This window comes from Anguilla rostrata, chromosome 8, assembly GCF_018555375.3.
Source record: "Anguilla rostrata isolate EN2019 chromosome 8, ASM1855537v3, whole genome shotgun sequence".
NCBI classification, from domain to species: domain Eukaryota; kingdom Metazoa; phylum Chordata; class Actinopteri; order Anguilliformes; family Anguillidae; genus Anguilla; species Anguilla rostrata.
Window position 1 is genome coordinate 32,717,703 of NC_057940.1, and position 23,038 is coordinate 32,740,740.

The 23,038-nt window shown below is 39.5% G+C and overlaps 1 protein-coding gene across 1 annotated transcript; it reads right to left on the reverse strand.

The window, feature by feature from the left end:
* Positions 1 to 4,605: 4,605 nt before the first annotated feature.
* LOC135261452 (cholecystokinin-like) lies at positions 4,606 to 15,037 on the reverse strand. The gene is made up of 3 exons (XM_064347768.1): positions 14,871 to 15,037; positions 13,197 to 13,448; positions 4,606 to 5,872 (listed from the first exon to the last, which is right to left on the reverse strand). Exons 2-3 carry the CDS (start codon positions 13,444 to 13,446, stop codon positions 5,736 to 5,738), a joined length of 387 nt encoding a protein of 128 aa, XP_064203838.1. The 5' UTR covers positions 13,447 to 13,448; positions 14,871 to 15,037; the 3' UTR covers positions 4,606 to 5,735.
* Positions 15,038 to 23,038: the final 8,001 nt, after the last annotated feature.

A 23,038-nucleotide genomic window follows, 5' to 3' on the forward strand; every position in this document is an offset into this window, starting at 1 on the left:
TGCCCAAAGGTGAACCGGGAGCGTCACAACTACAGAATGATTCAGGTACGGTGGCGGCACAGTGCTACGCGCGTCCTCCGTTGAGCACTGCAGATTTGCCACTTAAAATCCTTTGAAGTATGACAGATATTGGGATGTACTTGATGTTTGATCAGGCTAAAAATGAAAATAATGACAGTGTGATTCCAATTATCTTAAAGCTTTGTAGTAATGAAGCACAATTTTTCTCATGCCTATTAACCGGAAATGTATAGTTAAATTGTATAGTTAAACTATAGAAAAATACTAAAAATGGAAATTTCTAATTGGTACTCTGATTCACTGAGGCAGTGCTACTGGGCACTGCAACATGCATGTTAGGCTGTCCTTAAAAGTGCGTAGGGCATAGCCCAATCTACAATAGGTATGAATACACAAGTGAAATGCACTCGTTACTTCTCTTTGTTGGGATTTGACACTGAAGCCTAAACATCGTTTACTCTTTATTTTCTTCATCTCGACAAATAAAATGAGCATCATTAATATATTTGTGCTTTGTTCTTCAGAATGGGCTTCTATACTAGTCTACAATCTTATAAGAAGACCCCGTTGAATATTATAGATGTATTACATTACATAGGGCTTGAGAATATCAATAGAACCTTATATCATTTTTAAAGATTTACCACAGAAATAAATATTAGAGATCAGAGTGGCCAGACTGCTTGCAAAACACATGGTGCATGGAAGGATTCTTTCCTGGATGTTTTTACCATTACACTTGCCAGCTCTTGCTTTTGCTCAGACATTTTTGCTTTTAATTGGAACATTAATTTGCTCTGAACTCAATTTGCCTTACACAGTAAGTAATTCCATTCACGTAGTAGATGACGGTTATAAATATGGACGGCCAGTAAATGTTTGCCCGGATTTGATTTGCTTTAAAATGTGATTTAAGCAGAGGCGGTCCTCCCTTCTGTTCATGGCAGTGATCACCTGTGATGCCCGCCATATCACCGGGGGAACAGATTAAAGGCCACCTACTCAATCTCCATGTGAATTAGGCCTACTTGAGAACCGTCATCCTCTCAATGATGCAAGTACATTAAAATGTTTGGGAAATTGAAAAATGGTCCTGTCTTGGCAGATCATAGCTGGGGGAAGTGAAGAGCCAGACCCAACCAGCTGGAGACATTTCTGCCCCCGCCCCCTGTCCTGCTTTCCCAGAATGCATGTCTGCCTGTGGACTTTTTCCCCAGTGCATCCTCTGGTTTGCAAGGTAAGGCCCCAAGGTGTTCACCTGCCCACATCATAGAGAAGGCCCACACGCTAACAAAGGAAATGTACATTTGTTAAGGATTTGTTACGCAGTTTTTTTAAAGGTTTTTTCGTGTGTCAGTGATTTAACAGATTGTAAGGTCTAATTCAACACTTCTGGCATCACCCTGAGGAGAGTATCTTACTCAACTCCATGCAGTCTAATTTGGTCATTGGCTGTGCTTGCTGTACTTCCAACTAACCAGAGCATTAATGTGGCGTGAGAGGTTTTTTGAAATGTAATTGAAGTTCACAAGCTGCTGCACAGAACCACAAGCCACCTGCATGTACACCTCCTATTGGCATAGCTCTACAAGGGAACCTCTACCTGAAATAAGATTCATAAATCCATGTGTGCTTCAATATATTGTAATGTTGATTTTCTGTCTGTGATGGCTTCCATGCACTTATCAATATGTGTCTCCAATTATGGTTAAAATGCTCTGCTCCTAATTGTAACGTTATCAGATAAACATCTAGTATGTTTTGAGTGAGGAAATGCACCATCTCAAAGCAGGAAGCTGTCAGATATTAATGGTGTGTGCTGTCTGCTCTCTGTTTCTTTGCTGTGTTGGCTTGTGGCCACTGGCGAATCCTTTTGTATTTGATGTGTGTAGCATGGCTTTGATTTGGTTTCTCCGATCTGTGGCGTAACTCTCTTCTTCTGTATTCTGCATGTAATTGACAGACTAGGCAGAAAACCACTCTTCTCTAACTCAATGCGGACAAGGTCTATTCCCTTGCTGGGCTGGGACCAGTCAATGGGAACCCTCACGATAAAGATCTTTGGCCTTTCAACGTAATGATGTTTTGTAGCTTTTCAGGAAGAACCTTCCGGCATTATCCAGTGCATCCTTGAAAAGCAGAAATTTTTCTGACCGCTTCTGCTGCTTGCCTGGCCTTCTGGTTGGATAATCCACTGTAACACAATAACGATTCCCACGAATCAATACCTCCGAGGCACTCACGCCCGAGAATGAAAAATTCCTTCCCATTGCTCGGCATACAGTAAGGAAGGATATGTATTAGTGGATGGACCTGCAATAAACTAAGGTCTTTATAGAGGTTAACCTGTAAGCCTAGTGACCCTAGTACAGAACATAGAAGAAGCCACCTTCCTTAAGAAGTGCTACATTCTGACTGAGGATTTTATGCAATTAGAGAATTTAGCTTATAACCAGATAGTTGCAGGTCGAAATTCACAGAATGCTGCCATTCCTTTAAACACAATGTTTCATTTATGTTACTTTTGCATATATATATATATATATATATATATATATATATGTATATACAGCTATATAAATGAATATATTGTACATAAATTAGGAGGCCGTGTTGGGCAAACTAATGAAAGTAATGTTATTAAACAAAGCTTCCACAATATCATTTTACATTAAAGGTGGATGGATGCATTACATTTACTTAGTAAGGGCTGCATAAATTGATTTGCACATGCCTGTTATGTTAAACAGATGTATGATGTACTAGTTCTGTAACTGCACGCAAGGCTATTGATAATATAATCCCAATCAATTTGCTGATTACTGGTTCTTGTTATTGTTCTGCATGAAATAAGAAGAGAAATATAAAATCTTCATATTCTCTTATCGATGTGGATTCATTTATATAGTCAGATTGATCATTTCACTCAACTTCTTTCCAGTCAAAATTCATTTTGGACTGTGATTTGAAGGTTATAACAATTATATCATTTCCAATTGCATCCACAAAAGGCATGTAAAATGTAATTATCATAATTTGAAATTTAAATAAATTGTATCGCGTCATACTCCTTTTTTTTTACATTTATGAAAGAATGAGCTTTGAGGAGATGGTGCAATATTCTTTACCCCCTCGCCAATGCCAGATTAGTTCTGACATTACAAATATTGCTTCATCTGATTAGGTTGTTTCAAGATTCAATGAGAGATGGCAGCTAATTGTGCAATTACAGGCATGTCCATTGAAATGCTCATTGTGCATAATGGGTTGTTAATAAAGATCAGGCTTTTTGGCACATGCGCATATGACGCGATGATTAAATGAAGTCTTTGTTCCTCGCAATATAACTGAACGTCATTAGCAGGACGGTAAAGGTTTTGAACTTGTCTCGTTGCAGCCATGTATTTCTCCTCTCTTTGGACACACGCCGTGTCTTGATCATGTTCTTAAAGAAGGCGTGACACATTTACCCCTCTGCCATCTCCCAGGCAGCTATTTAATTTTATCCTGGCAGTTTCTGTTTGTGTCTTCCTCTTTAAATCTCATCGGGCCCCACAGGCTGAATTATTCACCAGGGCTGTGAATTCATTGATTTGTTTGTTCTCTCCTCATTGTTGTCCTTCCTTGTGCAAAGGAGGCACTGCCAGCCAAAGTTTCATCTAAATTCATGGAGGCCCATCGATCCACAGACACACGCTGGCCGAGAGAACATTTTTATTTCAGGGTGAGAAAAAGAAAAAAAACGTATCTTTAAACTGACAGCTTTGGAGACTTTGGTCTACTGCACATGCTGTGTCCGTCAAGGCAGTAATAGTTATCATTATTACACGAGAAGCAGTCCTGTCAAATTTGGTGCTGGATATATGAGAATTATGTCCTTAATGGGTCCTGCAGGTTTCCAGTTTCAGTTCCGAGAGAGGGTAAAAACTGCAACAGACAGACAGCAGATTGCTTCTCAGAAATGAATTAGTATATAAAATAAAACAACTGATTCATAGCACATATTCTCAGAGGGGAATTCCACCAAAAGTACACATGATAGTCTGTGTCTTACAAGTACATAGCCTGGAGTTTCAATCTTTCTGAAGTGGTTCTTTCTGCCCAGATGTAAAATTATTAAAATGGAGGATTCGATATATCAATGTGGATGACACATCCAAGGGGAAAAAAGGTCTCTACCGTTCTACAGTTTGTCCAACTAGAACTCAATTTCAAGTTTTCAAACGGATATCAGGAAATGCTTTAAACTTAACCCCAGAGAAAGTGATGGGTTGTATGTAGCCAGAAAATAAGAATGATTTATAAAAGTTGTGTACCTCAAACCAGAAACTTTCCATACTGTTTTTATTTTCTTATCATACCATGCTTGGGTATCTTAAACATTATTTTAGCAAAACTGGGGGACCTTCAGGTGTACTGGTATTAGGTCTATTGGAATTCTTTTACCATGGTTGTGAAGCTCAGCCATTTGTGGAAATGTATCAGTCACTTTAAGATAGCCTGTGTGATCTGGTGTAATGCATGGTCGGGGCAGCATATTCATAGACATAAGCAGACCTCCAATTTCGTGCACCAGAATTCCCCCATTTTCTCATTTTCTAATATCTGAATTCTGAGCAGTTTATAGAAAATATTCATACATTTTAATGCTTGTGAAATTGCAGTTCATGTTCCTCCTGCTTTTGCACCTATTAATTAATATAATTATGCTGCACACAGGTACCATGTTTAAAGGTAGAAATTTTCCAGTGACCATACTTACAGGATCTGTGTCCAGTGCTAACCAGCAGAAATAGCACAGCCAATACTAGGGCCTTATGGGAATCTCTGCAATGCCTTGGAGGACATGTAGTAAGCAATATGCAAAGAGCATCTCATTTCACAGCGATGTATTGACAGTTTGCATCAATGACATGCGGTCATGATCCATATCTGTCGAGGCCCCCTGTGGCAGAGCACAGTCTTAATCCTCTCATTAGTTCAGAGCCTAATAAGACCGCCTGACTCAGTTGGCCTAGTTATCCCTGAAAATCAGCTCGTAAATCCATGGTAATGCGACTCGGTTCCTTTTAGTACGGCATATTACCTAAAACCATCGCAATTCAATATTTAGAAATAAGCTTAATCATTTTTAATCTCCCATGACTGAAGGGGCTGTAAAAATATTTTTTAGCTGCAGTGATTGTTGTTTTTGTTGCTGTTTTAAAATGTACACATGTACACAATGGGCTGATGGTACATTGTGGAGCAATGTGGAGCATCTGTTCTTAATAAGAAAAAAATCCAGTACAGAGATAGAATATCTTGTAAAAATAGCACAGTGGAATGATCCATGTGTGAGCTTCCATTTTTGGGCCAGTCATGAGAAGTTTACAGTATGTCGTGCAAATGTTTTATGCTGACCTGTTTTATTCTTGAATATCTGACAATCTTCTGCCAACAGGACAAGACTGGACTTTGCATGGAAGTATTCATAATTAAATGATTTTAATAATATTCTATCAACAATATGAATCAAAATCAGAAAAAGGAACCTTGTTTCTCGCTGTTTCTGCAAAATTTGGCATGTATATGTATTTATATATTGCATCATATAGTTTTACAAACAAATGTACATCAAATACATAATAAATATAATTTTTGAGACACTGATTTTTTTTTCCAAAGACAAAGAACTGATGTGGGTTTCTATCCCTCGGTGAAGAGAGCTGGTCTTATGAAGAGTATTCATACTCTTCGGCGCTGCGGCGGCCAAAATCCATCCAGCCCAGGTAGTCTCTGTCTTTTATTCTGTGGTTGGCGCTGAGGCCACTGGACCGGCTGTTCATCGTGGAGTTCCTACGATAGGATCCTGGAGGGGGAGAAAGAAAGGGGGAGACGTGTCACTCTGTGCAGACAAGTATGGCAGCGCTGTTATACTTTATGCTTTTTAGAAACATTTTAAAGCAGAACAGCGCAATAATATATGCTATCCATGTATAAAGCTGAATGCTGTACCCAAGGCATTTGGGTTAAGAGCTTTGCTCGATGCTATACCCATGCGCAATTTGAAACTGTGACCTTTTTAAAAAGCCAGGTTACAAGCCTTCATGATCACATGATCACACATGAACTGTAGAGCAGGAGATCAATGCTTAGAGGACTGCAGTCTTGACCAGAATCTTGCTTCAATTCCTTCTGGTACAGAGCTTTTTACAATGAAATAGACATAAATCCAGCGAGCTACAAACCAAGCTATATGAAGAAAGTGCTTGTTGACTACTTAAGAAGAACGTACAACCAGAAAATGCAGAACTGACATCTTGCGGAACGGGGAGGATCCTGTGTTGGCGTTAATGTCTTTATATTGAATTTAAGTTAGAATCATTGGGACCTGTTCTGCATTTTCCAGATTCAATCAGGTAACGTGGATCTCGCTGGAAAACAAACACTGATAAATGAGGGGAGTAGGTCTTTTACGATGTCAGGGTAGCCCACCTACACCGTCAACAGGCGTGGAAAACAGTAGGCGACATGAAATCCATCCCTTACACAGCATGTAATTTATTCATTGGTTAATTACCCTGACACAGCCATAGGAGGGAGAAACAAATCAAGGTCACCACTAATGAGTTTTAGTGGGAAAGCACAAATTGGACAGTGAAATGAATCTCGCAGCAGACCAGTCTGCCTCGGGGTGGTCTGCCTGTCTCTCCAAAGCTAACATGCAAAATAACTCTCTCCAAATGTCACTCTGACGCGGGGCAACCTGTGGACGCTGTGCCGCGACGACGCCGGGAAGTGTTGCGAGAGTGACTCGCGTCAGCCGGTATTACGTTTCCACTGCGTCTCCTCCGCTGCAGCCCGTGGCAATTGGTCCCTCTGGTCCTCTGAGGAGAAGTGGTTAGGACGGACACGTCTCCGCCCACCGTGGCTCCTGAGGGCTGGCGCTGAATAATTCAGGCGCAGTCCGCCAGGAGGGGAGTTTCATCGGGCCGGCAGAGGGCCGGCGTCCCCGCGCAGTGATTTACGCCCGCGGCCCATCGGCAGCCGACGCCTCCCGCCGGTAAGGAAAGGGCCGCTGCCGCTGTTTGCCTTTGTGCGATCGGGCCCGGCTACGCCCACACCGACCGTCCATTAATATTTCATCTGCTGCAGCCCTGGCCTTCATTACCACGGAAACATACCAGGTTAATGGCTCTAGGGTGGGATGACAGTTAGTCTAGAGGGGCCCATCGAGATGTGTGCCTTGGTTTTTTTGTCAAGGAAGTGCACTCTAGGAAAAAAGAAAAGCCCCCTTCGCCCTCAAGTCTCGGCACAGCGTGCTCGGAGTGGGCGAAGTCTCACGTGAACTTTGCCTCTTTCTTCATTTCCTGGTCTCACCTTCTTTCTTCTCGCGAATGAGGAAAATAGCCTTGGGGTGTTTGTTCCTCCGAGTATGCACCTGACAGACGGGTCCAGTGAGGTTCAAAACATCTTTATTGATCCTCTTTGGGGCTTTCCTTCACTCTTTCCTTCCCTTCTGATTATTTCAACGATTTCTGTCCTCCTGACAGTGTGATACCTGAGCCAATGCTCTGATGAAAGCTGTCATTTTAATTTAGTTCAGCCAAGCACAAAAGTATGTGCTCCTGTGAATGTGATCCACCAGTGTGCAATTACTTTTGTGATTCTGTGGAACATTTATTCATATGGTAAATCTGTTAATACAATGGTAAGTGCTTTGTTAAATAGGCACTACACTGACGTTAATAAAAATATTCTGTAAAGAAAACACTGAGGTCCAGCAACACAGGTAAAAGGTTGAGGCAGTCCTGCGATTCCATTTCCAAAGAACTGCAGCTTTTTTACGCATTTTTGCAGAATATTTTACAATGTGCGCTTAAATATCTAGAGATATTTAGCCTACAGTAACATTGTAATACACTCCGCAATAATTGTGGATGATGCTTGGAGACAGCATCCTCCTCTCTTGAGCCCTATATAAAGAAGAATGTCTATTGAGTTTTGTTGGAACGTAAGGCACAGGGGTTTCGGTTTAGCACGTCTATTAAATTTTTTATTACTGCTATGATATTGTTTTCTCTCTTATTTCCATTGCTGTGTGACAGACATGCCAGAGTTTACTTTGAGGAGGTATTTGTATCTGGTAGTCTGAATAAGAAAAGGAAAGAGGGAGCTGAACTGTGCAATGTGATTTGCACTTGACATCTTTCAGGTGTGCGGAATAATAAAAGGAAGTAAGGAAAGGTACGGTATAGGTCTGTAGCAAACTGCTTTGAGGCTCTTTTGGTCAACAGTTATTGGATTACTCCCAATAATCTACCATAAGTGTTCCATTAAGACCACAGGTAGCTCTAACTCTGACTGATGGTTGCTCAGTGCCTCCTATGAGAAATGTGTTGACTTTAATCATGACTCAGGTACAGGTGAGTGATGGCCGATTGTTGAATCTAGTGTGTGTTCTGTTTAAGTACTGATTGCTCAACTGACGTTATGTCAATAACAGTCTCAGGAATAATAAAATGGTTGGTTGGAATGGTGCTTTGGAGTGACATCAGACCTTAAGGTAAACTGAATCTCTAGGTAAATTGAACTGATACATTTGAGTTAGCTAGATAGCAGTGTTTTTGTTTGTTTCTTCCATAGTTCTGTCTGATGTATAGATAAGCCTGCTGTGGCCTGTTCAAACACCAGGCTACATCATTTCTGCTGCATAATGGCCAGCCAGCCTAGATTTCATTTGGTTTGATAAATATTTAAGGCACAAATCATCTTGTTCAGCTGAGGGAGTGTTTGTTCCTTTGTTAATATTGACGAGGAATCATGAGACGTTAGTCTTTGTCTTGCTTCCCCCTTACTTTTCTGAAATGGGGTTAAGAGTTGAATTACCTTTGCATGGAGCCACTGTAAACTGCAGTCTCACCCATTTAACTACTTCTGTAATGTAATATACCTTTACTTTATGAAATAACAGTTACCTACATAGGATAATAGTCCCTCAGCGTCACTGCTTCATGTTTTATTCAGAAGCATCTTGCAGAACTGCTCAATTCAGTATACACCTTTCATTTGAAGCTTTAGTTTCTTCAGTAGAGTATACAGAATGTAGAGTATACAGCTGGCCTACATGGAACACACATGCATGCCTGCCTACTGGATTAAATAAACTGGCTTAAATATGAGTTTCGCAGAATCCTTCTCACAAGGAGCAGGAGGAAGTGCCTGTGGTCCGTGAGTGAGGAACGTAAAAGCATGCTGTATGACATGAGCCGGATGCCATTCCATTACTCTGTGGGTTTTTTCTTAGTGCTTCTCCGCAGAGCAGCGTATCAGATTGCATCACTGCTGCACCATGGGCGCCATCGTTTTTTAAATTCCCCACAAGTGATCCCATGCCTACAGATAGCCACCTCCCTGATTCATGAAATAGGAAATAGGAAACTGTTCCAATACCCTTAGTTTGGATAGTTAACAATAACTAATTACCCAATTAATAACAGTGATGGAATACTGGTGGTTTATGCATAAATGAACATATCCCTAAATGTGTAATGTATAATTACTTATATCACCCATTAAACAATCCTGTTGTTGTTTATTGTATGTTTTAACTATTTTGCCTGGACCTTGAGTGTGAATCACATGGGTCAAAAAGAGTCTGAATTTGTATGTGCTCAAGTACATGCATGAGCTCTTTTTACATAAAAGACACCAAACTCTGGCATCTATGAAATGGTGGCTACAATAGCTGTGTGGTAATCACTTTAACTACAAGTTGATGCTGCCTAAAATATATTGTGGCAACAATATTATTTACATTATTGGCTGTCTCATGCACATGTGTACATCATCTCTTTTAGATTGATTGCTGTTCTAACCATGCAACACCCTTCAGAGGTATCTAGGAGCAACAGACTGCAATGACACAAAACTTAGCAATAGCTAGATAGCTAGCACTAGATGGAATATATTTACCAAACATGTTACTAACTAGCTACATTGCTTGGTCCAGTGATAGCAAAATACGGATTTAGTGAGATTTCTGATATCCTAGTAACTCACTGGAATATTTTTCATGCACGATTATCAATTTATATAGGACGAGCAGGGAATTCTAACAACACTATTTATGGAGAATTAAAAGGACATATGAAGCTGCTTTGAGGTACAAGAGAAAACAGCATAATTGTGTGGTAATTAGTTAATTGCGCATAGCTTATAAGAAGAGATATTGGTCCTAGTAGGTAGGACAACCTCTTTGAGCTCTGTGATTCCCAAACATGACTGGGTACATCATTTTAAAACTAGTGAACTTTTTATACAAACGCTGGCTGCTTTTGCTGACTTTAAAGTCCTTAAAAAACCAACAAGGTACCTAATGACAATGACATGTTCTTTCCCTCAATGTTAAAAAAAAGTCTTATGAGGAGCTGTTGTATGATGGAGTCCTATTACATACACATACTGCAGTGGGCTGACTAATGGATTTACATTGTAAAGACAACAATAAATGCATTTTAAAGACCTTTTTAAGCTTAATAATAATAATAATAATAATAATAATAATAATAATAATAATATATAAGCTCCATGCCCATGTCAAATGAAAGGGGTGAAGGCCTGTATTTAACAACACACAGTGAATACCTGGTCTTATTTTACCATCAAAGTGGGTGGGGTGTACAGAAATAATGATGATGGTGCAACTGAGCCTCATTATAAAAATAATGGTTCCAACTGAAAATATCAAAAGGCCTTTGTGTTGTTCCCCACTCTATATTGTTTCTAAAGATGTGGCGGTGTGCCCACAAAATGATAAACAAATAATTGCAATTCATGTTTTTGTGCTGTTTGAAAGGCGTATGAATTTTAAAGTTTACAAATAGAGGGAAAACACTGATCTTTGAAATTCAAAACAAAGTGTGCTAGGTTGAGCAACAGGGTGATGTTTCATGCATACGCAATGGAACACTCAGTACCTACTGCATATTAGGGGATTGGGACATTGTTTGTCTTCTTTGCACGCTAGTTTCACTGAAAACCTTTGTTCAGGCCACACCGGTACCATATTTTACAAATACAAACCTGTCTGCTCTTAACATTTTAAATGGATGAAGAGAATTTGAATTTCCGTTGTAAAACTGGTACCTGAATTATTTATATTTGTGCTTGCCGGTGAGGCTGATTGTGGTTTGCTGGAGATCAGCTGACATATGTGTAATGGCTCTGCATATTAAAACATTATTTTAAAGAGATATATAGATTTATCTGACCTGGATGACTTACCAGCAATATTCTCCCTGCCAAACAAACTGAGATCTATTCTCACCCATGGGCTGAGACAGAGAAACTTGGGATCATATTTAATTGTCTGCTGTGTGAGAGATGTGTCGTCGTCTTTTTTCAATATCTCGGCTAATTAAAAATGCATGGCTGCGACATGTTATTTTTCACACACGTCTTTTGAAGTAAATTTCTAATGCGTTATTCATAGGGGAAAACAAACCACCAATAAGACAAGCCTGTTTGATAGCGTTTTTAAATGTCCTTTAAATTATCGTCCCCATTGTTCAAATCTAACCTTTGTTCATCAATTCATAAAATATAAATTTTCCCAGTTGTTAAATAACTAAATATAGCACCTGTTAACAACAATGCCTGCAGTGAAACTGCCATTGCAAACCCAACCACTTTTTCTTTTACACTTATTTATTAAACTGGATTTATGAAATTTGACAGCAGATATTGGCGAAACCCCTCCGGGGATGCATGCTATACTGCTGCTTTGGAGCCATTTCGGCTCTTCTCCCTTCAGGCGGTTGTAATTGACTCAGCCCAAAGATTCACAGATATAGATCTGCTTCCCAAATCACAGATGTGTATGAGTCTGGCTAAGAAAGAAAGCAAACATGAAATGTTTTTGTCATGCACTTATCCTAATTATATAGCAGTTGCAATGGCTGAGCACTGCAATTGTAATAGAACCCCAATGTGGGGAGTGTATCAGATGTTTATATAATAGTTATGACGTCTGTTCTCATTTTAGATGTTTATTTGAGCTGTATAAAACATGGATCGAATGATACTTGTTCAAGACAATCCATTTAAAGTGGCCTAATTGCATGTGCAGTGGACAAGGAATTAGTCAGACAAGCATCAGCTCCTATAGACATGTCTATATTCTGGTAACGGACACCACGTTAAGAGTGAGCTGGCCTTGGTCCTGAAATTGGTGACGCACCCCACCCACCATTTAACAGGCTTTTTGAGGGGGGTAATTCCTAACGCTTCTGCACCTGGCCCGCAAGGGTTTGTCCGCTACGTCAGCAGCGTACCGACTTCATCCGAACCTCGCCCCAGGGCCCTTTTGTTCTTCCCCATTGTGTTGGAGACACTTTGTTCTCTGTCACGCAAGCACAACCGCCTGCCATTTACCAGAAGCCAAACTATTAAAGTACGACCGCTGAAATGCTCTTTCCAGCGCACTGACTCTTATCGTGCCATTATAAGTCAAGTGGTTCTCAAACACAATATTCTGTACATAATGATGCTCTAGCTGAAAGTGCTATTGACTGCTATGCGCGGCTCAAATGCAGGCCCATGTTGCTTATTGTTTTTACTAATTATTGAATTTACCAACAACAAAAAAAGTGTTTTGTGGAGCAGAGCTTATGCATGGCGTATGCAATAACCTGTTGAAACCTGGAATTAGGTGTCTACTGTCAGCCTTTGAGAGTTAACCAGCAGACGCGTAGTCAGTGGAGTGACAGTTAGAGGCAGAGAGTGAGGGAGAATGAGTGAGAGTGACAGAGTAAGAGAGAGTTAGAGAGAGAAAAACAGATGGACTCCTTTTGAAGCTGTCAGATGTTTTCTCTTCCATAAATGTAAGGAAATGACTCTGAGGCACAGACTTCTCTACATATCATCAATAATTCTCTCTGAATGCGACATGTAGACTAGCTCTCTGAGACCACAGTGAATCCTGTGTTTGCAATGTGCACTAGCTGTGCTTTTTTAACATTTATTCAGCACACAAAGGGGCATACGAGTACAGCAAACCCTTCATGTGAAGGTCATTCCGAATGAAGAGTGAAGTTTCTCAGCTAATTGCCCGGAAGACAGATTGGCTGTAACTGACTCCATGCTAGTATGAAAACTGTGGTTTTCTGAATGAACTCTGAATGAACACCCACCTTTCCTGGACATCAGTCTGGCGAGCAGCTGACTGAGGTTCACCTCCTGGTCCTCCTCGGGCTGCGGGAAGGGCTTCATCTGGCCGGCGAGGGGGGTGGATCGGGCGTGGCGGGGGCGCTCGGACAGGCCGCTGTCCAGCTGGGGCGGGGCGGGCCTGCCCTCCTCCTGGAAGGGCGCGGGGTGCGGGCGACCCAGGCAACTGCTGGAGAGGGCAGCCAGGAGCACGCACACACAGATCCCGCCGTTCATCGCTGCGAGCGGAGGGGGCAGAGGATGGAGGTCAGAAAAGCATCCACCCTTCTCCCGCTCTGGGGTTATTCAGAACTAATAACTGATAATGTTATTCATATAAAAAAAAACTTTAATTGATCAAATGATATTTCAATAATGTTACATTAAATTAATTTTTGCAGACATTTGCAGTAAATATAAATGGGGATTCATATAGGCAATACGTCTCCATTAGTGCAAATGGCAGAATCAGAAGATGAACTGTAATATAGCTAAATTCAAGCAGAAGCCAACTGGAATATGTAAAGTTACAGGAAGGTAAAAATTTGCACCCCTTACGAGAAAAATAAGCCCAGTCATTTCCAAGCGCACCATTGATTTATGTATGCCATTTGAAACCAAAAGAGGAAACCTCTGATTTATTAATTATATAATAATCCCGTCTCTTCTGGCTCCATGAGGGAGTGTGAGACTGAGAGCAGATTCTCTGTCAGTGAGATCCCAAAGGAAATGTCAGTCTCACTCAGGCTGTACTGTGAGCTTTAGGTCAATTACTGTCCAAAATCCACAAGACCTGCATTTTCTCCACCTATTAACAGCCTATTTAATTCCGAGAAAAATGCTTCTTCTCTCCAAAAGAATGGAGGATGACGTTATGTCAAAGAAATCTGCATTTCGATCTGGTATCAATGTAATTTCACTCAACATTGAAGAATAAAGCACATTCTGTCCATGGCATAATATTAATAATACAAACTATTTTAAATGAATCATACACTCGGATAGGAAGCGCACAAAACAAATACTATGTCTAAGGATTGATCAAATTTAAAGATTAAAACACGTCAAGCATAATTATTCAGTTCAATACATTTATGTTGATCAATTCAATTTCACATTCCACAATAGTGGGAAAAAAAATAAAATATCAAAAATGAAAAAACCACAATGAAATGAATAAAATATTTAACCCTGAGAGACTTTTACATCACTCGCTAATTCTTGTCCCAATTTATGTCCCTACAAATGTTAATCTAAAATTGCATTCAATTGTCATCATACGGTAGGAAAATTGGTCATTGTCTACATGTGATCACTGTTTTCCATCTGACCATCAATATACAAAGCTGCATGTGAAAATGTTCTGCTTTTCAGCAGCGCACTGATTAGACTTCAGAATTTCTCTAGGCATTCTCGGTACTGTTCAGTGAAGCCCTACACTTAGCATGTAGGCACTTTCATTTCCTAAAATACTCAATCCGAAGAAACTGAAGAAAACAACTGTGCCACACACAGACAAGCTGAATCAAGCACAAGAAAGGGTCCACTGCAAAAAAAAAACAGAAAACATCAAAATAACAACCAAAATGAATCTCTACTAGCCCCTGCTCTCAAAGGGTCAGGCATGCACACACAGACCTATCCTAGTCGAGAAAGCGTACCTTCAATAGACGTGCAGTCAGAGGAGCCAAGCGAAGGGAGGGTGAGCGTGGATGTGGGTAACTTCTCAGAGAAGCGAGCGGCTGGCCCTTAAATACCCAGCGCTCAGCTACACGTCCTGACATCTATTTGCACAACACTGACGCAGATGTGGGAGAGCTGCACGCGCACAGATGCGCCACACGCTACGTGGGACACGACGAATTACCATCACTGTGGGGAGTGGAGTCACCGACACACCCCCACATGTACGTTCAAAATTATAAATGCGCGCACACACACACATGCACAATCACACACATACACATGCACACATACACTTGCACACACACACTCACACACACATACACATGCACACACACACACATAGACATGCGCGCACACACACACACACACACACACACTGTCCTTAGCCTGTGGGTCTGGGGCATGTGGAGCCAGACGTCTCACTGCAGTACTCATTGAGGAAAATCCTTTATCTCTGAAACATCTCTCCCTCTCTTTGTCTGATTGGATAACAATAATGGACTTCTGGTTAATAAAGTAGCAGCATGTAAGATAAATGAAAAAGTGCCATGCTATGTGAGGGGCTCAATGGCATTATCTTAGATTGAGTAACTCTCATAATTGATGGCAACTGTTTATAAGTGGAAGTGTGCTTGTGTGCATTTTTGATTGTGCGTGCATTAGGGTAAGGAAAGGAAAGCCAAAAAACAAACTGCATAACATCCCCATGCACCACAAAGATCCCCTTGTGATCAAGCCTTGGTGAATATTATTATTGATGAGCCCCTTGACAGATCTCAGTCCACAGCTATTTAAGTGGGGGCAGGATTCCCTTTAGTGACAAATGCACCTTTAAGTGGTGATGATTTGTTAACGAGCACTTTAAAGGGGAAAAGCACTGGTGAGGTTAACTGGACTGCTATAAATTTCAGTCCAGCAGCAAATGTTTTTTACTTTACTTTAACTGATATTGCCATAAGTAATGTACATAAAATAACTTTTCTTTCATTTCAATTACAGTGAAAACCCACACAAAAGCTGACAGAAAATATGTATCAATGAAGTAGGAGTTGTTACACAAAGGGTCAGTTTGGATCGCCTATAAAGATCACATGGAATAAATGGCATCAAACGCTTTAACAAAGATGATAATATGATAGGAAATTAGCACAGGAGGGTGTCTGTAGCACAGATGCATGCTTTGAGCAGCTGGTATAGCTTTGGGAAAGTATCTGCTTTGGATGTGAAATGAGCTACTGTATCACAGTTAAGGCTGTACCTGGGTACATCAAATCTGCATCACTACCTCATCTGAGTGGGCTGAGATAGTGTGCCTCACAGCTGTTCTCCTAAGTTGTTTCACAGTGTTTCACAGTAATTAGTTGTTTGTGTTTTTTTAATATGTACGGTATTTTTTCATCGACGATATTTGAGTTCAAAATGCAGACAGCTCTATGTTTCTTTTAAAATAGCACATATTGCTCCTTGTTAGTATTTTCTGATGCCCCTTAATTGTCCTGGATAATAAGTAAACACATTAAGAGAGAGGTCATGAGATAGGTAGTCTCTCTTTTAATCACAGAGAGTATCAATGCCACAGCTTCTGCAAATTATATACATATCTTATAGGTTCTAACAGCCTGTAAGCTGCACTGGATAGAATCAAATAACTAAATTAATTTTGATTACATTTTAGAGTTAGTATATCAATTATTTGAGATGAGAGATATTTATATTGATCTCTAGATTCAAATTGTGTTTTATTTACTACTCTAAAAATTTGACCCCAAGCTGAAGCTTTGAGCAGGATTTTACACTAAATATAATCAATAAGGAATACATCAATCAGCAATTAGCTCTGCCACAGAATTCGTTTGCACAGCAGTAGGTGGAAAAACAGATCATTATAAACTATCAGAATACTTATCATCAAACCACATCCTAAATTGGCTGTGTTATGTGGCAGAATCATAGTACTGATAAGCTCTAGGTGCCACAGAGTGTAATGAAAAAGTATGGGCCCCCTTTCTGATTTCCTCCATTATTGCATCTTTGTCACACTGAATGGTTTCACATCTTTAGACAAAATGTAATGTTAGACAAAGGCCCCGAGGCAGCAAAACATCCCCACACCATCACACAGCCACCACCATGTTTCATTGTTTCACTGTTAGTATGATGTCTGTACTGTGAAATGCTGTATTTGTTCGCCGCCAAACATAATGGGACCTGTGTTGTCAAAAAAATTCCATTTTTGACTCATCTGTCCATAGAACATTATCCCAAAAGGCTTGGGGATACAGGGAACCAGGTGTTTTTTTGCAAATGTAAGACGAGCATTGATGTTTTCCTTGGTTATCGGTGGTTTCCATCTTGCTGCTGTCTGATGAATTCAATTTTTGCCCAGTCTCTTTCTTACTGTGAGTCATGAACGCTGACCTTAGCTAAAGCTAAAGATGCAGTTCTTTGGATGTTCTTCAAGTAGTTCTTATTTTTTGAGACTTCTTGGATAAGTTGTTGCTGCACCCTTGGAGAAACTTTTTCAGACCAGTCAATCCTGGTAAGATTCATCACTGTTCCAAGAGTTCTCCATTTGGAGATAATGGCTATCATTGTTGAGTGGTGTTGATCTGAAGCCTTAGAAAAGACTTTATAACCCTTTCCAAACTGATGGTTGATTGAGTACGGGGGCAATTACCTTCACATCGGTGATATTGATGTTTGATAACTTGTAAGTAATATATTTTTTTAGAAAATTGTCATTTACTCAGTTTCCCATTGTCGTATGTAACAGTACATTTTGTCTAAAGATACTTTCATGGCAATGTATAAAGTGGGGTTTACACAAAGTTAAAGAATTTTATTCTTCCTGTTCTTTTTTTCTGTAGCTTTTGAATAAACACATTAACCAAGAAAATAAGGCAACAGTTGCTATTACTGTTGATAAGGTGCTTATTCCACAGCAATCACCAACCAACAACTCACCATCCTGTATTCACGAAGAGGTAAAGTGAGATTTAATTGTCAAAACATTTAATTGTGAGTAAAAGTTTGGTAAAACCAGTAGAGACCTATAACCATTGTTTATTTATAAAATGATAGTATTTTACTTTTCTATAGACTTTTTGAAATGTTACAAGTTTCAACAGGTTGCAAAAGAAAATTGATTCTACTTCATGGAAATTTTACAGTTGATGGAGATCATTAAACAAAATAACCATTATACTAATTAAAAACTTCAAAGCTAGTATATAACTAATGTAATATGTAGTAGTGTGCTTTGACAAATGGTCTAATTACTGAAAAATGTAATAAGAGCAATTATATCAGTGTTCCTCCATTAAGTATGCTTAAGTATAATTACAGTTAACTGTCGGTGTTAAATCACGATTCATTTAAATAAGTTTTATATAAATATGTTTTATGATGTGTGTGTGTGTGTGTGTGTGTGTGTGCATATGAATGTGAGCGTGATGTGAAAAATTCATGATTTTCATGATTAATTATACACAATTATATACTAATTATACACTGTTTTTTTAAGTGAAATATACAAAGGGGAGGTTACATAGTAGGTACAGTATAGTCTGTAAGTATTTGGACAGTGACACAATTTTTCTTATTTTTTATTTTTGGCTTGATACTCCAGCAAATTGGATTTGAAACAATGTATATGAGGTTAAAGTGCAGACTGACAGTTTTAATTTGTGTGTATTTACATTCATATTGGGGGAACAAATAGTCTGGCTTAAACATATCCCCGATAGTGTGTGTTATGAAATTTACACGATTCTAATACTGTCCCTCAGATTCAAACACCCTCAGAGAATGTGGCACAAAGAGTCAGGTTTAAGGTCGTCAGACTTTCAGCCCTCCAGCTTTCAGAACAAATGCAGGAAAATCAAGCTGAAAGCGCTGCTTCCTCTGGGCTTAATTTAGCGGTAGAACTGATTTTGCAATGATTTTGCACAGATAAGGCCATTACCCTTAATGGTTTGGTAATGCCAGGTAACTAACTGTAAAAAGTGCTGCTGAATCAAGCGGGTAAATAATCAGCATGTGTGATACTAATAATAATTGAAATGTTCAGCTAAATGTTCATAAATGTCCATGCACAGAAACTGTGCATTATAGAGGTTCACGGGCTCTCAACTGTTTACCCACAATCACAAGGACAATAGTCTATCAAAAAGCACATCTAGGTAGAAAGATTATGAATTTGTTATACTGTATTATTTACATACTGTTCAATGACAATTGTTTTGCACACACATATACACTGTGTATGTGTGTGCAATATATATATATATATATATATGTGTGTTATGCATGCAGATCAGTGCAATAATATTTATTTAACAGAAAGTGAATATTATCGTTTGAAAACCAATGACCTTTTGCTAGTTATAGTGGTGCCTATTTCCAGCATAAATATATTGCAGAAAAGCACATATTGTACAAATTCATTTTTATTCTATTGTAATTTTACTCAATTTCTTTCTGAGCAGGTTTTCATTGCTGAACGTCACTGATGAGCAGAAAGCTTTTTTGGAAGTTTTTTTTACATCCAGGCCACTATACAGATGTTGTATTTTATTGAAGTGTAAGTTACAGTCATACATTATAGGTACCTTATTCTGTTTGATTATTTTTAAATATTAAAATATTGGTTGTAACGTTGTTTAACTAATGATGAATTTTTTTACAAGCAGTGACAGTTGTTATTTTGTCGAAGCACATGCTTGAGAAAATGATCAGCTAATATTAGCAAATGCAGCCTCGGGGCATTTCATCAAATACATTATTTTCATCAAAAGCACCTGTGTAATTACATAGATTTCTGTTAATGTGCAAATGCTTTAACAAAACATCAGATTCATTCCAGGCCAGCATTTCAGATAGGGCTGGATCTTGGAGCAGGGACCGATTGTATTGATGGAAAAGAGGGTTCTCCTCTAATGACACTTGAGAAAATGAATCCTCTTTGGACTAATTGGTCACTTTGAAAGGACACCTGTTCCCTGATTTGCATATGAAGAAAACTAAAAAAAAAAAAAAAAAACCCTAAAAAAGAAAACACTTGCAAATACTGTATGATCTGATGACCTAATGGTAAAAAGTTCTTAAATCTGGGAATGTATATGATGTCTGATATTTGAATTATTTTCGTTCACATTTGTTTTGACCTCCAGCTGTCACCATCTCAAGCTGAATCCTGATTCTTCTGAATTCCTTACATTCTGCATAAGCAAATGTTCCTATGAGAGGACATTTTGAATCTTGCTTTATTAACCATTCAGAATCTTTCTGAGATGATAGTGGAATAGTCGCAAGTTTGATGCTATCATGAGAAAAATCATTAATGGAGGATCACCAATGGAATATGATTAATTTGTATGGCTTATCTTCAGAATAACAAAGACTGTTTGCCTTTCAGTCTCATGTGGAAATCTCTTTCATCCATGCATAGATTTATGTATGAGCGATCGCTTTATATGTGCTTCTCAAATATCAATCATGAAATCCATTGTAAATTTATATGTCGGTGTCAAATTACTCCCATTCAAAGAGTATCTTTATTTTCTGCTTATGTACGGTACACCAGTGAATCATATATAATTCATTTTGGATTTTAGATTTCCAAGGATCCTGGGAACAACTTCTTTGAATATGCATATTAATTTAAACCTCACATATCATTCATTTAAAAATTTGGAAATCCCAACATCTTACTGTACTTGAGGGCAGGATGTATATTATGATAGAATGGTTTTAGGGAGTATTGGCTAGAGAAGAGGAAAAAAGCATTTTGGTATGTGGCTGCTGCAGAGGACAGAGGAATGTCCTCATGCAATAACACATTAATAGAATGAGAAGTGCTTGAATGGCAGGAATTTAGCAGACAATTCTGTGCTCCCCAATTATTTAAGAATTAATTGAAATAGACATTCAAAGACTTAGTGAGAAGTGTAGTGAAAATGGAAATTCTACAAGTACTGGTGACAAGTCCTTGCCAAATAAATAGGATTTAGTGTAAGAATTAGTTTAGGAAAAAATCTTCCCCTTAACCCTCCTGTTCTGTTCATTTTTTAGGTACAGCAAAAATGTTCCCGGGTCAATCCCCATACAGGGGGGGTTTGCAAATACATGAAATGAACCATTTTCATTTAAAATGTTGATTACACTAATTAAGGCCAGTAGAAGAAGTTTCATACTGAAAAAATAATTTTAAGTATTTTTCCTAGATTTTCAAACTTTAAAAAGGGTCAATTTGACCCGCAACATAACAGGAGGGTTAAGTGGGACTCTTGGGAAAGTGAAGCTTGCACTGGCCATTCAGTGTACAGGAGCCTTTAAGTAGGAAGAATTTGATTCCTCTTGTGTTGAAGTTCTATGTGCATTTGTTCAGCCCTCCTGGGAATATGGGGGCTGTTGCTCAGTTAGCATTTGACTAGCTTAGCTGTGGTTTAGGACAGCTTCAGCTAAATGCTTTCAGTGAGTGCTCTGTAAAAACAATTACAAGTTTAGCTGAACCACAGCTAGACTCCAGTTAAACCAGATACTATCAAGTGATCTCAAGGTCCCCCCAACTGGAGTGATTTAAAGAGACATCACAAAATTATGGTCTGTGTAGTAAGTTTAGTTTTTTCACATCCCTTAATGGTAAAATAGAAATTTGGTCTCAGTTTGCCAGCTTATTCCTATATGGGCTACTGTTTCACAATTTGTTAAGGGAAGTCAGAACATTGACCTGTAACATGGACCAATATGCCTACACATATCTCATCATTTAAGGCTGCTAATTTGCACTTTTGATGCTCGCAATGTTCGCAACTCAATTTACAGAAGTTATAGGAGGGCCATATTTGGACGACTGTTGTCCAGGTACTTCTCCATCCAGATTTTTACAGCAGTTTGTCTTGCTGCTGTGTTTATGTTCGTGTATAGACTATGTCTATGGTGAACAGAATGGCTTCCTGTGGGTTTTTTTTGCATGTGTTTGAAGTCATAAGTGTCTTTTATGTAACGGTTATGTTTTGTGGACAGTGGAGTGAGAAAATACTCATAATATATTCTGTGATTCTGAAGGATGTGCTGCTTCAGTCAAACAATGGGTCTCCCTGCTGGGACCTCATATGGTATGCTCCAAGACTGCAGTAGCTTGTGTATTTTGGGGAGGAGGCAGAAAATCTTTGGTCTAGGATTGTCCGCTCCCCTTAGGTAAAAACTTTTTTTGGTGACGTGTTTGTTTCCTATAAGTATCTGTGTGATGTTGCGCATTTCCTGGGCTGTGTCTGGGTATATGGGTCTAGCGAACAATGGGTCTGTCTGCCTGCTGGTGCTTTCTTTCTCTGCTGAGGTTGTTTTTGTCCTTGTGGGTTAGGGGGTTCAGTGCCTTGATCAGGGTGTTATTGTTTTTGAATTGTGTGACTTTCTCGGGAATTTGGTTGGGCCTTGGTTCCCAGTTCTATTTTGGCCTGAAGGGGGTTGTTGTGAAGAAGGCTGCCAATTTGAGTTTCCTGTGGAACTCCTGGGCTTCTCCTTTGAGGCTATCTCGTTGTGGATATTTACGATGGGTATAAATGATAGCAGACTCCAGCAGACTGAGCTGATCCTGTGTTGGTGTGAAGTTTTTAGCCAGTAGTATGATGTTCTTGTTCCCCTCTCTGTTTGTGCTCAGGTTTGTGGGGATCTTCAATTTAAATGATGGAGCCAGGGGTCCAGTGGTCTTAGTCACTGTCCTGGTGCAGGAGTCCTCCTCTGGAAGCTTCGGAACATGTTCCTGCGTATGTGCTCCATGATCTCTTCCAAGTTGGATCTCTGGCGGGGTTCCAGGTTTCTGGAGTAGATGATGAGTGGAATCCAGATTTCTAGTCTGCATAATCTGTTAGCCGTCTTCTCTGGGTGCTGGTCCTTGTTGTTTATTCCAAAAACAGGAGAAAATTCTGCACCTTGGTATCCACCTTGGTTTTCTCCAGGGGAGCTGCCGCATGATGGAATGTTGCCCCAGTTGCCCCAGGGTAACTGTCAATCTGGTGGTCCGTTCTGGAGAAGGATTGGATCCTAGAGAGGTTGAGAAACATGATGTTTGGTCTGGTGATGTGATCTTCCACTCCTGGATCTTCCTGGTCGACCTGGGATGTTGTGAGTAGAAGATTCCATC